This window comes from Oncorhynchus masou, chromosome 1 (genome assembly GCF_036934945.1).
Source record: "Oncorhynchus masou masou isolate Uvic2021 chromosome 1, UVic_Omas_1.1, whole genome shotgun sequence".
NCBI lineage: Eukaryota > Metazoa > Chordata > Actinopteri > Salmoniformes > Salmonidae > Oncorhynchus > Oncorhynchus masou.
This window is the reverse complement of record NC_088212.1, coordinates 22,024,133-22,040,029: the sequence shown is the minus strand read 5'-3', so window position 1 is coordinate 22,040,029 and position 15,897 is coordinate 22,024,133. Positions and strand designations below refer to the sequence as shown.

General features: G+C 42.4%; 2 protein-coding genes across 3 annotated transcripts; one reads left to right on the top strand and one right to left on the bottom strand.

The window, feature by feature from the left end:
- Positions 1 to 960: 960 nt before the first annotated feature.
- On the top strand, positions 961 to 9,833 carry LOC135536884 (mucosa-associated lymphoid tissue lymphoma translocation protein 1-like). 2 transcript variants are annotated; one of them, XM_064963137.1, is made up of 17 exons: positions 961 to 1,353; positions 1,752 to 1,918; positions 2,122 to 2,243; positions 2,743 to 2,890; positions 3,157 to 3,341; positions 3,547 to 3,643; positions 3,802 to 3,849; positions 4,409 to 4,432; positions 6,165 to 6,209; positions 6,365 to 6,568; positions 6,804 to 6,981; positions 7,141 to 7,212; positions 7,331 to 7,458; positions 7,749 to 7,898; positions 8,010 to 8,167; positions 8,567 to 8,692; positions 8,920 to 9,833. In XM_064963137.1, the coding sequence occupies exons 1-17, from the start codon at positions 1,205 to 1,207 to the stop codon at positions 9,364 to 9,366; spliced, it is 2,448 nt and encodes an 815-aa protein (XP_064819209.1). In that variant the 5' UTR covers positions 961 to 1,204; the 3' UTR covers positions 9,367 to 9,833. The 2 variants fall into 2 exon arrangements, with proteins under 2 accessions (XP_064819209.1, XP_064819265.1); XM_064963193.1 differs by lacking the exon at positions 3,802 to 3,849.
- A 3-nt stretch (positions 9,834 to 9,836) lies between these two features.
- On the bottom strand, positions 9,837 to 15,045 carry LOC135537043 (complexin-4-like). Its single transcript, XM_064963282.1, has 4 exons — positions 14,982 to 15,045; positions 13,996 to 14,363; positions 12,363 to 12,450; positions 9,837 to 10,624 (listed from the first exon to the last, which is right to left on the bottom strand). Exons 2-4 carry the CDS (start codon positions 14,058 to 14,060, stop codon positions 10,397 to 10,399), a joined length of 381 nt encoding a protein of 126 aa, XP_064819354.1. The 5' UTR covers positions 14,061 to 14,363; positions 14,982 to 15,045; the 3' UTR covers positions 9,837 to 10,396.
- Between the last annotated feature and the right edge of the window lie 852 nt (positions 15,046 to 15,897).

The following is a 15,897-nucleotide window of genomic DNA, read 5'->3' as shown; positions in this document are numbered from 1 at the left end:
TCGATGCCGAGCAGTTGCCATATCAGGTGGTGATGCAACCGGTCAGGATGCTCTCGATGGTGCTTTTGAGGATTTCGGGATCCATACCAAATCTTTTCAAGGGGAAAAATGTGTTGTCATGCCCTCTTCACGACTGTCTTGGTGTATTTGGACCATGATATTTTGTTGATGATGTGTACACCAAGGAACCTGAAACTCTTGGCCGCTCCACTACAGCCCGTAGATGTTATTCGACAATGAGCATGTTTAATTTGGCCAACAAAAAATGTAATTGCTAATTTGCTACCTGAGGCTTATTAGATGGAATAGACGTTTTGTAATGGTTCGTTTTTTATTAATACAAAATGGTTCCGTTTTTAAGAATGCACTGATATAAGTGGACCACGTGGTTTTTTGGCAACTCTGAAAAATATGACTTTTTATCGGAGTTGTGCCTGTTGCTCACAGGCGTATCTGCCCTCTCATTGGCTAGAATGATCCCACCTGATCTCGCCCCCACCCTCCTGCTCTCCATCTTTGAGGACATGTATTTTCATTGTTGGAGTGGTCACTCGACTATCTTGTCAGTATAATTGAACATATTTGGTATTACTAACCATTGAAAAATTATGATCTATGACTAGAAATAATTAAAGTGGAACCAAACAGATTAATACAAATAATGTATTTCAGATGTGGGAACTCTTTAGGCAGTTTATAAGTAATACTAATACAGTTTTAATTCGGAATTAGTCAATCCAATTAGGGTTTAAATGCGGGAGACACATTTCAGTTGAATCCATGCATTTGTACAACTGACTAGGGTATTTCCTTTTCCATTTCTCTGTCATTCGTCTTTACCTTCAGAGAATATCGTGATCAAGGAGGTAAGGAAGGATGCAAGTTTAGAGTATTGGGGCAAAAACGGAAGACCCATAACTAAACCGAAAGTCCCACCCAGTGGTAGGAGTGTAATATCACTATTTTGTAAGCTGTTTCAGGAAGTAACACCAACTCGTCTGAATATTTGTGTCTTTTTGGCCCTCCCCAGAATGATCCTCGGAATTCCCCCAAACTTCTGCAGCGACCATGCCCATGTATCTACCTCTTCTGTGTCGAACACCTGATTTCAAACTACGACATATTTTTCATTTCACAAATGTTCAGATTTTTTTGCAAGTAACTTTTTCAAATTGACTGAACTGAACTACAGTAACTCGCTGAGATGTCGGATTCATCTGACCGGTCTTTAAACTTAAATTTTCTGAAAGAACCTGTCTTGAGGAAACTGTGTGAGGCTCTGGATAAAACCAACAGTAAAGGATGGCGTAAACTCGGGGAGATGGTCGGCAATGACCGGCGTTTTAGGGTGAGGTAAGCCTAATTAAGCAGTCGAACAGCCCGTCTGACGGTCGCGCGGAGATCCTTAGAGGGCGTAGTTCTACCTGATGCCGTATTACCTAACGACCTAAAAGGAATAATAGCGCCATCTTGTGGTCGGTTGGGCAAGTCTGAAGGGTTATTCTTTAAACATGTTAGTTTACTTGTTTGATTTTACAGTATAAATGTTATCCCTATCGTCAACATACTGTTATAACACAATAATACATGTTATCAGTATTCCTGTGCATTTTACATTTCCTACGAGTGAACTAACTTGTGAGCTATGTGCCTCCCCTGCTGTTCATATATTTTTTTTCTTATTAAATAGTGTCATAGACAGTGTGTGCATTACTGTGTGCATAAATTCTGCCTTTTCCTCCACTGTGCAGTTCAGATGAGATGGAGATGTGCTCTCTGAAGGTGTTGGAGCTGGAGGGCAGCCCCAGCCGCGTGCTGCTCAGGCTCATGGGAGACAGAGGGTGCACACTGGGCCATCTGGTAGACTTACTACAAACCATGGGCCATACAGAGGCCTTACAGTGTGTCAAACCACCAGGTATACAGAGCATTTTTATAAGATGTGTTCGCTGACTATTATCTGGTTGGTACTTGGAGGGAAGGCTCTGGATTATAAATGGTTTTGGAGACAAGTTAATCTCGACTCTTGATTTTGGTCCCTGTATGTAAATATATTGATTATTTTTTGTACATATATTTGAATCATTATTGAGAATTTCTTTCCATAATGGTTGTGTTTAGGTATCCAGATCCTCATTCAGCCCCAATCTGTGGCTATAATAGTGGGACACAACCTGCGACTCAGCTGTTATGCTGTGGGGAAGGCTGGTGTTCAATTCCAGTGGTTCAAAACCAAGGAGGAGGTGGGTAGCCTACTAGGGTGTGTTTTGAAGGTAGACCGTACTGTTTATGCATTGGTTGCAAACATGTCATTAAACATGTTTTCAGATAATGATATTGCTGATATCTTGACCAGATAACATTGTGACAGCTGTGGCTTCATAATGATATATATATATATATATATATATATTTAACCAGGTAGGCTTGTTGAGAACAAATTCTCATTTACAACTGCAATCTGGCCAAGATAAAACAAAGCAGTGTAACACAAACAACAACACAGAGTTACAGATGGAATAAACAAACATACAGTCAATAATACAATAGAAAAAGTCTATATACAATGTGTGCAAATGAGATAGGATAAGGGAGGTAAGGCAATAAATAGGCCATAGTGGCGAAATAATTACAATTTAGCAATTAAACACCGGAGTGATAGATGTGCAGAAGATGAGTGTGCAAGTAGAGATGTATATTTCATGTATTATGAATTGATTTGACACATTGTGACTTCTCCAGGTACACAACAGTTCTTCTCCAGACCTGGTGATTAGCCCAGTCCAACTGACAGACGCAGGCTTCTACATCTGCAGGGTTAATTGTGGAGACTCCTTTGAGTTCAGCCAGTGGGCTCAGGTGGATGTCCTGAATGTTGCAACATCTTATGGTGAGACACTATCTTTTACCTCCCAATCAGTTCATGGACAACATTGTTATTATGTCTTTCTTTTGCCTGGGATTTTTGGAATTTGATTTCTATCCGGTTCCATTTGAGTTCTATCCGGTTCCTGCTTTCTGTGAAAGACAGACAAAACAGGGGTGAGTTTCCTGAACGCTTTGTAGCACTAACGTTATCTTTTATCCCTCCAGAGCTTTCGCTAAACTCGCCCCCAGAGCGACTGCACATTGAATAAACGTATGTTTTCCATGCAGGGTTGGGGTCACACTCGTTGGAGGGCAGGCTGAAGGTGGTGATCCAGCCCCTGGGCCAGAGACTGCTGGTGGGGGACTCTCTGCAGCTGGAGTGTGGGGCGGTAGGGAGGCCTATCCCCCGCTACCAGTGGCACAGGAACGGGGTGCCCCTTCACTTTCCAGAGGCCTCCAAGAGGAGACTCACGGTAAGGAGGTCAGAGGAGGATGCTAACATCCTTGAGCGCTTATGTAGAAAGTTCCACATTTATACTGTTAAAGTGGCACTGTTACATATTTTGTAGTTACAGTACAGTAACTCTACTGTTGAATGTTGTACAAGTCAAATGAAAACCGTGACATTTAGTTGGAATTTGTTTCAAATAGATTGATATTGTTTGTTAATTCAAACAGATTCCGTATCTGCTGCTGGAACATCATGGAAAGTATCGCTGTGAGATTTGTATTAACAACGAAAGGACGTGGACGAATGAAGTAGACATTCTAGTGGGTATGTCACTATCCTTTATTTTACAGTATTATAATGATGATATTGATCCTAGCCTCAACAAAAGGTCTGTTTATCAGTATACAATATGAGCAAAAACGACTCGCATTGAATTTGGTGACCGTTCTTGATGATTACTTACTCTTCTTCTTAAATGAAAGGACCAAGGATATCTGTCCAGTTTTCAGGGGCAATGGAGTGTTCTGAAGGTATAGTTGAAGTGCCTGGTTTCTCTTAGTTTGGCCATCTGAGATGTACAGTATGTGCATGAATAAAACAGGGCCATGTTGGAAACAGTGGGATGGCAAAGTGAATCTGTTTTTATAGAGAAGGAGGGTTTGGTTCCAGGTGTTGCATGCAGTCTTTTCATCCTATGAATTTTTGCCCGTTCATTTGATTGATTTATATTTTTGAGAGCACAACATAATCATAACAATCACACAAAAAGTATGAAATTGTCTGTAATTTAAAAAAATTGTCTTTACCGATGCTCAAAATCGCTACATTTCAATTATAGAATCATTCACAGCTTTCAGTGATTCAGCTTAGATGTCCCGTATCAATTTCCAATTAATATTTGCAAATGTTCAAGACAGGACATATTTTCAGTGGGTACTCGTTTACTAATGGCTAACATTAGGCATGTTGATCCGTTTGGCTTCTGACTGACCCCCACCTAATCGGTGACACTTTTTACTTTAATTCAGTTGAAATGAAAGCACAGGAAATATACATTCTAGTAATTGTTCTAAAATTGTTTTCCCACAGATGATGTTTTTGCCTTTGGAGCTGGTAAGTGACACACATTGACGTATATCTGAGATGATCTATCACTGTTTATTGGACATTGTTTCCGGCAATTCTAAATGTTTCTGCACATTACATGAAGCAGTTTATCTCCTGAGAATGTTTATCAATCCACCATGTGTAATATCTGTATAATACACTGCTCAAAAAAATAAAGGGAACACTTAAACAACACAATGCAACTCCAAGTCAATCACACTTCTGTGAAATCAAACTGTCCACTTAGGAAGCAACACTGATTTACAATAAATGTCACATGCTGTTGTGCAAATGGAATAGACAACAGGTGGAAATTATAGGCAATTAGCAAGACACCCCCCAATAAAGGAGTGGTTCTGCAGGTGGTGACCACATACCACTTCTCAGTTCCTATGCTTCCTGGCTGATGTCACTTTTGAATGCTGGCGGTGCTTTCACTCTAGTGGTAGCATGAGACGGAGTCTACAACCCACATAAGTGGCTCAGGTAGTGCAACTCATCCAGGATGGCCAATGCGAGCTGTGGCAAGAAGGTTTGCTGTGTCTGTCAGCGTAGTGTCCAGAGCATGGAGGCGCTACCAGGAGACAGGCCAGTACATCAGGAGACGTGGAGGAGGCCGTAGGAGGGCAACAACCCAGCAGCAGGACCGCTACCTCCGCTTTTGTGCAAGGAGGAGCACTGCCAGAGCCCTGCAAAATGACCTCCAGCAGGCCACAAATGTGCACGTGTCTGCTCAAACGGTCAGAAACAGACTCCATGAGGGTGGTATGAGGCCCCGACGTCCACAGGTGGGGTTTGTCCTTACAGCCCAACACCGTGCAGGACGTTTGGCATTTGCCAGAGAACACCAAGATTGGCAAATTCGCCACTGGCGCCCTGTGCTCTTCACAGATGAAAGCAGGTTCACACTGAGCACATGTGACAGAGTCTGGAGATGCCGTGGAGAACGTTCTGCTGCCTGCAACATCCTCCAACATGACCGGTTTGGCGGTGCATCAGTCATGGTGTGGGGTGGTATTTCTTTGGGGGGGCCGCACAGCCCTCCATGTGCTCGCCAGAGGTAGCCTGACTGCCATTAGGTACTGAGATGAGATCCTCAGACCCCTTGTGAGACTATATGCTGGTGCGGTTGGCCCTGGGTTCCTCCTAATGCAAGACAATGCTAGACCCTATGTGGCTGGAGTGTGTCAGCAGTTCCTGCAAGAGGAAGGCATTGATGCTATGGACTGGCCCGCCCGTTCCCCAGACCTGAATCCAATTGAGCACATCTGGGACATCATGTCTCACTCCATCCACCAACGCCACGTTGCACCACAGACTGTCCAGGAGTTGGCGGATGATTTTGTCCAGGTCTGGGAGGAGATCCCTCAGGAGACTATCCGCCACCTCATCAGGAGCATGCCCGGGCGTTGTAGGGAGGTCATACAGGCACGTGGAGGCCACACACACGACTGAGCCTCATTTTGACTTGGTTTAAGGAAATTACATCAAAGTTGGATCAGCCTGTAGTGTGATTTTCCACTTTAATTTTGAGTGTGACTCCAAATCCAGACCTCCATGGGTTGATACATTTGATTTCCATTGACAATTTTTGTGTGATTTTGTTGTCAGCACATTCAACTATGTAAAGAAAAAAGTATTTAATAAGAATATTTCATTCATTCAGATCTAGGATGTGTTATTTTAGTGTTCCCTTTATTTTTTTGAGTAGTGTATAATGATAGCGTTGTGATTGTAGGTGCCAGTGAACTAATCCTGAACAGCAATCAAGAACAACCTTATGGTAAGCAGAACACAAAATGAATCCACCCAGTACTTGGTTACCTTTTATTACTGCTAGAATATCAAATGCCTTTTCTCCATGTTGGTCAATATGTTACATTTCTCCACAACTGATTTCAACTCGTAGTCATTGATGGTATTTGTCTCTCATCACAGCGACAGATAAAGTGGCCCTGCTAATCGGGAACCTCTCGTACCGGAACCACCCCCAGCTCAAGGCGCCAATGGTTGATGTGTATGATCTCACCAACCTCCTGCGCCAGCTCAACTTCAAGGTAGTATCGCTGCTGGATCTCACCGAGTCAGAGATGCGCAACGCCGTGGACGAGTTTCTGCTCTTACTTCACAAGGGTGTCTATGGTACGCCATTCATTATTATGGCCTATTAGAGTATGAGAGACCGACCTAGAAGAATTCGATCAGTCAAATATTAGTTTATTTGATCTGGTTTTCCAAAAATATAGTGAATCATAAAAAATAAAATACTAGTTTTAAAAAGTGAAGTCTATTTTCAGTCTTATTTCAATCACTGCTCTATTTACTGTCTCGTTTAATTCACTCCCATAAACTTTTGCTGTACTTTTTTTCTTTTTAGGTTTGCTGTACTATGCTGGACATGGTTATGAGAACTATGGCAACAGCTTCATGGTACCGGTGGATGCTCCAAACCCGTATCACTCAGCCAACTGCCTGTGTGTGCAGAGCATCCTCAAACTGATGCAGGAGAAGGAGACAGGCCTCAATGTGTTCCTGTTGGATATGTGCAGGAAGCGGTGGGTAAAGACTAGTATACTGTGCTAACCATGTTTGTTTTATGTTTATTTGTTTTTCACTACTATTCAATGTCCCTTCCCTGTTAGTAACATGGGATATAGACCACTCACCTTTTCTTGTTTGTTGTAATACTGTAACTATTACATTTTTATTTTTAGAAATATTCATGATGATACAACCCCAAACATACTATTGAGGGTCACAGCTAACATTGTCTTTGGATATGCAACGTAAGTAATCGGACGATTACTCATATATATGTCTAAACTTCTATTCATAACATGTAACTTTGTATGAACAAATGAAGTGATATATTCCCCAATTCTGTTCCATTCTTCTATTGTGCAGCTGCCAAGATGCAGAAGCGTTTGAGCTGAGCTCTAGTGGATTCACTAACGGTGTCTTCGTCAAGTTTCTGAAGAAACGTCTTCTGGAGGATGAGAAGATCACTGTGTTACTGGACAGAGTGGCTGAGGGTTAGGAGCAATGGACCAATTATGTATTGGTGAACTAATCATTTAGTAAATGTCACCCCATCTATAGTATTTGTGGTCATGGAGCACAAGTCAATGTAGGCATGAAATATACAGTATTGATCTAATGCAGTGCCGTGCAAAATAAGTAACAGGAGTACAGAAACACATCTATCCTATCCTACCCTGTATACTTCCATGCATCGATTATCATGGCAATAATATTTTGCCTAACACATTTCTTCTGTGAGAGCCTGAGGTAATGTTGTTATGGTGTTGCTTGTGTTATCCAGACATGGGCCAGTTCGATGCCACTAAGGGGAAGCAGGCTCTGGAGATCCGCAGCAGCCTATCAGAGAGGAGGGCTCTGACTGACCCTGTACTGCCTGGTGACAGCTCTGACATGGCCCTGGCTCACAACCGTCAGTGGGCCAAGGCTCACGGTAAGGACACGATCAACCAATGAAAGTAAATGTAGTACATTTCAATTTGAATTGTTTAGCTGAAGCAATCAACATACTTATTGTGGACATAATGTTGTGTTTTCATTCTAGAACTGCCTGAGAGTATGTCTCTGGACTTTGACTGTGGGGCTCAGATCAAGCTGGGCTTCGCTGCAGAGTTCTCCAACGTGCTGGTCATTTACACCCACATCGTGAAGAAACCAGAGGACATGTTCTTCTGCCAGGCTCACGTCACCAACTTCTCCCCGGTGAGACGCTACAGTCTTTTGTCTTGTTCAATTATGCTAACTGGTTCCTTCCTAAAAGCTCCTGTCACCAGTTTCTCACAATTTGTTCCCTGTCCCCTAACCCTTGTGTCCACAGATCTGAACAGGTGTAGCTAATCCATCCAAGCTTTTCTGATCAATGAACACCAAAGGGATAGTGAAAGGAATTTAAAATCAATATGTCACTGATGTCATAATGGTTTTCCTCAGCTCTGTTCTATACCAATGAGAGCGATTTGTCTTTCTTGGGGTTTACTGAAACAACATTAGGAGCATAGTAAAGAGTCTGTCTGCTGAAGATGCTGAGGCTCCAGCACCAGCCTGAAAACTTTGCATATGCAGGTCGTCTTGTCCTAAAAACATTTCCTTTGTTCTGTCCAGGACCTTGACATTGATCCCAAAGAGATGAACAGGGAGACACCAGAGGAGACTGGCATCTACCTGCTCTCCAGCAGTCTTCCCCAGCACTGCCTGTACACACGCCTCAGCTCTCTACAGAAGCTCAGGGTAAGTGTACAAAGGATAATCAGCACTTTCCACATTCTCACATTACTACGACATTATTATATTGTCTTTGCCCTTTTAGTTTAATATCTTCAAAAAAGTTTTAATCAACCTTCCTGTTCATATGTGTCCCCTCTGTGGACAAAACGGTTTTGATCTCCGTTGGAGCTCTAGTATAAACATATTAGGTTAATAAAATGTTCTTCTACTCCTTGTCTTCTCCTCTGTAGGATCAGCTGGGGTTTACAGTTTGTCTACAGGGCTCTTTCAAGGCCATGGATGAGCTAGTGGACTGGACCATTGACGTCAACATCGGCAAGCCCCTGATCGCCAGACTAGACCTGTACCGCACCATGAGGAGGAACAGTTGCCTGCAGACCTGCCCCATGCCCCACAGCCCCTGCCATAGCCCCAGAGCCGAGCACCTCCACCACCACCCCCAAGGCCTTCTCTCCCCACACTGCTCCAGCCCTTACCTGGATGTGTGCGAGCCTTTACAGGGAGCTGTGGGAGGCTCAGGTTGTGTGAGCTCCACTCTGTATGACAACTGCTTCTCTCGCTATGGCTGTACTAGTAGTGACTCCCCTGGCAGAGCCAGCATTCCCATAGAGACCACGGATGACATAAACGAGCTGCAGACAGTCTTCATTAATAGCCTGCAGTTTCACCACCAGTGACGAGGCCCTCTCTAGGGCATTGGTTGCCTGGTGCCAGATCTGTTTCTGCTGTTTTGCTTTCTCCTATGGCCATCAGATCTGGGATCAGGCTATGGTGGATTTTTGTAGGTCTACTCTGTAAATCCTAGTTTATTCCATGGCAAACTCTTTGATACAGTTGCCTGGCTTTAGTGGAGATTACATGTATTTAGTACTTTAGGCTAGATTTTTAAATTGAAATAACTGTCAGAGTTGTATAGCTATACTTAAAAGTTTACATATCCAGCCTGCTGTGAAAAGATTGTTTATTGCGATTCTTTTTCCGTTTGTTAGATAATGATGATATAATGTGAACTATTAAGCTTTGCTGAAACGATCTTAACCAGCCTCTTTCATATTCTATAGATGATCTTTAAGAGCAGTTACTAAATGTAATAAATATGTAATAAATTTATCCACAGGGAGGCGTTGTCTCACTATATAAACAAGAGACATGGATTGTTTTTCATGGGCTTCTTATGATTCGTCTCTATTTATTACAAACGAAAATGCCAAATCCAGTTATATACACGGTTTTACCAGGGCCCAAAATTCAGAGGGATGTCTTTTTTAACACGAAGCAATTCAGAACATTTATAACCATGATACCATTGTTTTTTTTCTCCTCCCAATTGTACTTTCTTGCAAAGAAAACATGAGGTTTGCTGTATATAAAAAGAACAGAACCCCTTTTTTAATGACAACAACTAAAATACTCTTACTCCCTCTCAGCCCTGTGATGTTTTCCCGACCTCTTCCCCACAGCTTTCTGAGGAAGACAGATTAAGAGTCATCTCTTCAACCCTCTATTGACAGATTAGCCAACCTAAGACTGGTTCAATTTAGACTGTGTAGAAGGTCTACTATACGTGTTTCGGATCAATCCAAGTCCACAGTCTAGATTAGAATACTGGAAAGCTGGAATATTTCAGGGAAGTCCAAACTTGGAAGTTATATCCTTGGTCAAACTTGGTGTTTAGGAACTAATCAACTGAACCAATGTTTTCTCTCATCACATGACACAGCACTTCTCCTCTGCTTTAGATTTCATCTCAACCATAGTTGCCGACGCTTTCTCCTTGATCTGGTCCATGTCCATGTTCTGTAGGTTCTGTATCTGGCCCAGGATAGAATCCTTCTCTTCCTCCTCTGTGGCGTCCTCGTCCACCATTTTGAGTAGTTCTTCTGGCACGTCAATGTCGTCTCCTGCCGACTCCATCAGGTTTGCATCCTGTTCACTCTAAACACAGCAAGAAAGACAGGTCAGACTGGCTGAGTAGGAGTGTATTATACCCACATATTGTCTCAAAATCATCATGTCTAAATTCTATTGTTTTTCTTCCTGGACTATGTTTTAGCATACAGCAGGTCCTGTCTTTACTGAGGGGATTTATGTCCAACAGCTAACACTTCAAACAACAGCTTAATTTAGCATCACATGTGACCCTCTATGACCCTGCAAGAGAGGGAGACTCCCTGCATAGCCTGTGAGACAGATGGCATACAGACACGCGCACAAACACAGGGCATGTTGGGTCTTGGGCTCAAACGTGAGATATCTGCGATCAGTCTTTTTTTTATGCCTTAATCTTGTGACTGTACTTAGGCGTATCTGACTAGCAGGCCTGAGACTCCTGTACATGTACTGAGTCACTCTGACACTGATCGACACAGCCTCTGCATCATGTTACTAATTTATGATAGTGTTCTCATTTACAGAGAAAATATGTAAGATTATCACCTTATGTTATTCATAGAAAAGGGAAAATTATATACTAAACAAAAATATAAAAGCAAGTGTTTGTCCCATGTTTCATGAGCTGAAATAAAAGATCCCAGAAATGTTTCATACACACAAAAAGCTTATTTCTGCCAAATTTTGTGCACACATTTGTTTACATCCCACAACACAAGGCCACAAATGTCTCAGGTTTTGAGGGAGCGTGCAATTGGCATGCAGACTGCAGGAACTTCCACCTGAGCTATTGTCAGAGAATTGAATGTTAATTTCTTTACCATAACCTACCTCCAACGTCATTTTAGAGATTGGCAGTACATCCAACTTGCCTCACAACCGAAGAAATTCTGCACAAACTGTCAGAAAGCATCTCAGGGATGCTCATCTGCATGCTCGGTGTTCTCACCAGGGTCTTGACCTGACTGCAGTTCGGAGTGCGGTAACTGACTTCAGTGGGAAAACTCACATTCGATGGCCACTGGCACGCTGTAGAAGTGTGCTCTTCATGGTTGAATCCCGGTTTCAACTGAAGAGAGTACCCCATGGTGGGGTTATGGTATGGGCAGGCATAAACTACGGACAATGAACACAATTGCATTTTATTGATGGCAATTTGAATGCACAGAGATACTGTGACGAGATTCTGGGGCCCATTGTTGTGCCATTCATCCACCGCTATCATCTCATGTTTCAGCATGATAATCCACGACCCCATGTCGCAAGGATCTATACAAAATTCTTGGAGGCTGAAACTGTCCCAGTTCTTCCACGGCCTGCATACTCACCAGACGTTTCACCCATTGAGCATGTTTGGGATGCTCTGGATTGACGTGTGCGACAGCTTGTTCCAGTTCCCACCAATATCCAGCAACTTCGCACAGCCATTGAAGAGGTGTGGGACAACATTCCACAGGCCACAATCAACAGCCTGATCAACTCTATGAGAAGGAGATGTGTCACACTGCACGAGGCAAAGGGTGTCACACCAGATACGGACTGGTTTTCTGATCCTTTTAAAGGTATCTGGGACCAACAGATGCATATTTGTATTTCCAGTCATGTGAAATCCATAAATTAGGGCCTAATTTATTTATTTTTATATAAACTGTAACTCAGTAAAATCTTTAAAATTGTTGCATGTTAAGTTTTATAATTTTGTTCAGTATAGTTTTTTATTATTGAGGGCATTTGTAGTTAAATAATTTCTCATCTTGTTCCATATGACATGAGACTGTCTTACCTTTGGTAGTCTGTATTTGTCTCTTAAGCACGTTCTCAATGTAGCCCTCTCAGCCTTCTTTACCAAGAACTCTGAATCTCTCTCCATCCTGTTTTCAGACAAGATCAGAAACGATGTTATCAAAACTATAAAAACGTATATTGTGATATATAATATGTGGTAAAACATTCTTCACAAAAATGTTAAAATATTTTTATTTATCAGTGTAATACTCTTGAAGGTACATTTACAGGTGTTTTTCTCATTTCCATTGTATCTCCCTTGGCTTTTATACTTTTATACTTCACATATGGTCTAATTCAAACATTCGCTATTTAAACAAAAGTATGTGAACACCCCTTCAAATTTGTGGATTCGGCTATTTCAGCCACACTGGTTGCTGACAGGTGTATAAAATCGAGCACATAGCCATGCAATCTCCATTGACAAATGTTGGCAGTAGAATGGCCTTACTGAAGAGCTCAGTGACTTTCAATGTGGCACCGTCATAGGATGCCACCTTTCCAACTCGTCAGTTGGTCAAATTTCTGCCCTGCTAGAGCTGCTTTGGTCAACTGTTAGTGCTGTTATTGTGAAGTGGAAATGTGTAGGAGCAACAATGGCTCAGGCGCAAAGTGGTAGGCCACACAAGCTCACAGAACGGGACTGCCGAGTGCTGAAGCATGTAGTGTAAAAATCGCCTGTCCTCTGTAGCAACACTCACTACCGAGTTCCAAACTGCCTCTGGAAGCAACGTCAGCACAAGAACTGTTTGTTGGGAGCTTCATGAAAAGGGTTTCCATGGCAGAGCAGACTCACACAAGCCCAGGAGAACGGTACCTGCCTGAATGCATAGTGCCAAATGTAAAGTTTGGTGGAGGAGGAATAATGGTCTGGGGCTGTTTTTCATGGCTTGGGCTAGGCCCCTTAGTTCCAGTGAAGGGAAATCTTAACGCTACATCATGCAACGATCATGCTGTGCTTCCAACTTTGTGGCAACAGTTTGGGGGAAGGCCCTTTTCTGTTTCAGAATGACAATGCCCCTGTGCACAAAGCGAGGTCAATACAGAAATTGTTTGTAATCAGTGTGGAAGAACTTGACTGGCCTGCACAGAGCCCTGACCTTTGGGATGAATTGGAACGCCGACTGCGAGCCAGGCCTATTCGCCCAACATCAGTGCCCGACCTCACTAATGCTCTTGTGGCTGAATGTAAGCAAGTCCCCTCAGCAATGTTCCAACATCTAGTGGTAAGCCTTCCCAGAAGAGTGGAGGCTGTTATAACAGCAAAGTAGGGACCAACTCAATATTAATGCCATGATTTTCCCACATACTTTTGATCATGCAGTGTAGCTCTAATTTTTCACAAAAGGGAAAGTTTAAAACTAAAAGCTCTGCTCTTGCTTGCTATTGAATAAAAACTGGCCCTTTTAATCATTCCAAGGAGGTTGGGGTCAGATTCAGGAGAATAATTTGTCAACGTATTTTCCATTTAATTTCAATTGTATTTGGCTGAATTGAAATGGAATGGACCCCAACCCTAAGGCATTCCTTTCTAGGGTTGCAAAGCTACCGGTAATTTACCCAAGTTACCAGAATATTCAGTAATTTAGGTTATTGACAGAAAATTGATGGCAACTCTAGTATTGACTTACTTTTCCTCCACCAGCTGTTTCTGGTACTCCTCTGCTTCTTCTCTAGACATCCCCTCGGTGGCCATGGAGACAATGTTTCCTCTGGTAGTCCACTGTAGGAGAGAGCTGGACTGGACAGTGCTCTACTACTGTAGCTCTTCACCAAACTGCTCCACTACTTACCATCAGATTCAACTGTGTGAAAATCCTACAAGGGGATTTGCAGGCAACACTTTTGTTTTTTCTGTCCTCAAGTTTTGGTCACTTAGTCCCAGCCTTCGACTGAGGGATGGCGTTGTGAAGGGCACGACTGATCCCTGATGGGCCGGCTTGACTACATAAGCCCTTATAATCAGTCATTTCTGCCAACGCCATGATCTGAATTAATCCTTTTGGGGACAGATAATTTAAATTAAAACATTCAATAAAAGTAAAGTTCACAGGGACTGCTTTTGAGATGGGTAACATTGTGGTGTAGACTGGTATAGTGGTATATTCCACTACAGACAGGGCAGAGCACTACTCACTAGGCCTAATCCATGTCATGTTGCTTGTTTGAGTTTGACCTTAATCCCCTTATATCACCAACCATATCCTGAGTCCCAATAGATGTCCCAGACTGAGAGTGCAATCTGTATACTGTACCACTGAGTAAATCACTGTCTGCACTCAGTTAATGAAACTATACTGGTTTGCCCAAAGTAAACAACTTGAAACATATATATTTCATTAGGACATTAAAATTGTGAATACATAAGTAATTTCAAACGTTGCCAATATTAACACAGGCAATGTTCACGGTATAAATGTGATCTTGCACATATCATTTTGGGAATAATGGACACAGACTTTGAACAATGATCTCCAAGATGACAGGCATATCATGTGACCTATAGCTGTCCTACATCACATCTGACATGACTTGTGTATCTATTTACCTCCCCTCCCACCCCAAGTCATTTTTCAACCAAATGTTTGTAGTATAGGGTTTGTCATATGATACTCACTGTACTGTACTTTGTTTGCAACTTCCATTACAGGGTTGTTGTTGCACAATGGTACAGGACTGTCTGTTCCCTGGGTCTGTGTCTGTATGAATAATAAAGAAACACCAGTAGGCAGAGGAGGCAGTACGATGATGCTGAGGGGAAGAACAAGAAGGGGAGGGAAAGGGGGTCCATAGACTGAGAGAGTAGCAGGAAGCTGATGAGAGAGTAACAGGAAACTGATGAGAGAGAGAGTAGCAGGAAACTGATGAGAGAGTAGCAGAAAGCTGATGAGAGAGAGTAGCAGGAAACTGATGAGAGAGTAGCAGGAAACTGATGAGAGAGAGAGTAGCAGGAAGCTGATGAGAGAGAGAGAAGAGCTCTATGCAGCACATTGTAAGGGACTAGGTGACTGACTAAAACAACCACGTTTTCTCACTCGGTCCCTTCCCTTCAACTCATCCTAATCCTGCTTCCTTTCTTCTGGAGAGTTATCTATATAAATAAATAATAATCTGGATTTTATATGTATCAGTTTTTAAGGTCTTTCTGCTTGGACGGTTGTGATGTGACCTTAGCCAGTGGAAACAATGTGGCTGTGTGTCTTGGCTGTATCAGTACATCTGCAAAGGTGCATTTGATTTGCACAGTAACTGCATTGACGTGGTGTATTCAAGATGCCTTTAATCCTACACTAATATGGATTACGTTGGACCCAATGACTGAGTCTGTTGTTTGCTTTGATACTGCATCACAGGAGGTAATTTTCCCACATGGTAAAATTATGGAAATTGGTTAGTTGTACAAAAGCAAAACGTTTTTTCTTCTTCTCTGTACTGAATGTAATTGCAACTGTGGGACACCTGTATAGGTCCTAATCCAGTAATAAACTACATGAGAATTTGTGCTGCTAGCAATGGCTTTGAAGTGGGTACTG

Bases quoted from the DNA above. Each gene is read 5' to 3' on its own strand.
- LOC135536884 (XM_064963137.1), top strand. From the start codon at position 1,205: ATGTCGGATTCATCTGACCGGTCTTTAAACTTAAATTTTCTGAAAGAA. The intron at 2,891-3,156 runs GTGAGACACTAT...TTTTCCATGCAG, and splicing joins GAATGTTGCAACATCTTATG to GGTTGGGGTCACACTCGTTG. The intron at 7,213-7,330 runs GTAAGTAATCGG...TCTATTGTGCAG, and splicing joins ATTGTCTTTGGATATGCAAC to CTGCCAAGATGCAGAAGCGT.
- LOC135537043 (XM_064963282.1), bottom strand. From the start codon at position 14,060: ATGGCCACCGAGGGGATGTCTAGAGAAGAAGCAGAGGAGTACCAGAAA. The intron at 12,451-13,995 runs GTAAGTCAATAC...GTCTGAAAACAG, and splicing joins AAACAGCTGGTGGAGGAAAA to GATGGAGAGAGATTCAGAGT. The intron at 10,625-12,362 runs GTAAGACAGTCT...TGCTGTGTTTAG, and splicing joins ACAAATACAGACTACCAAAG to AGTGAACAGGATGCAAACCT.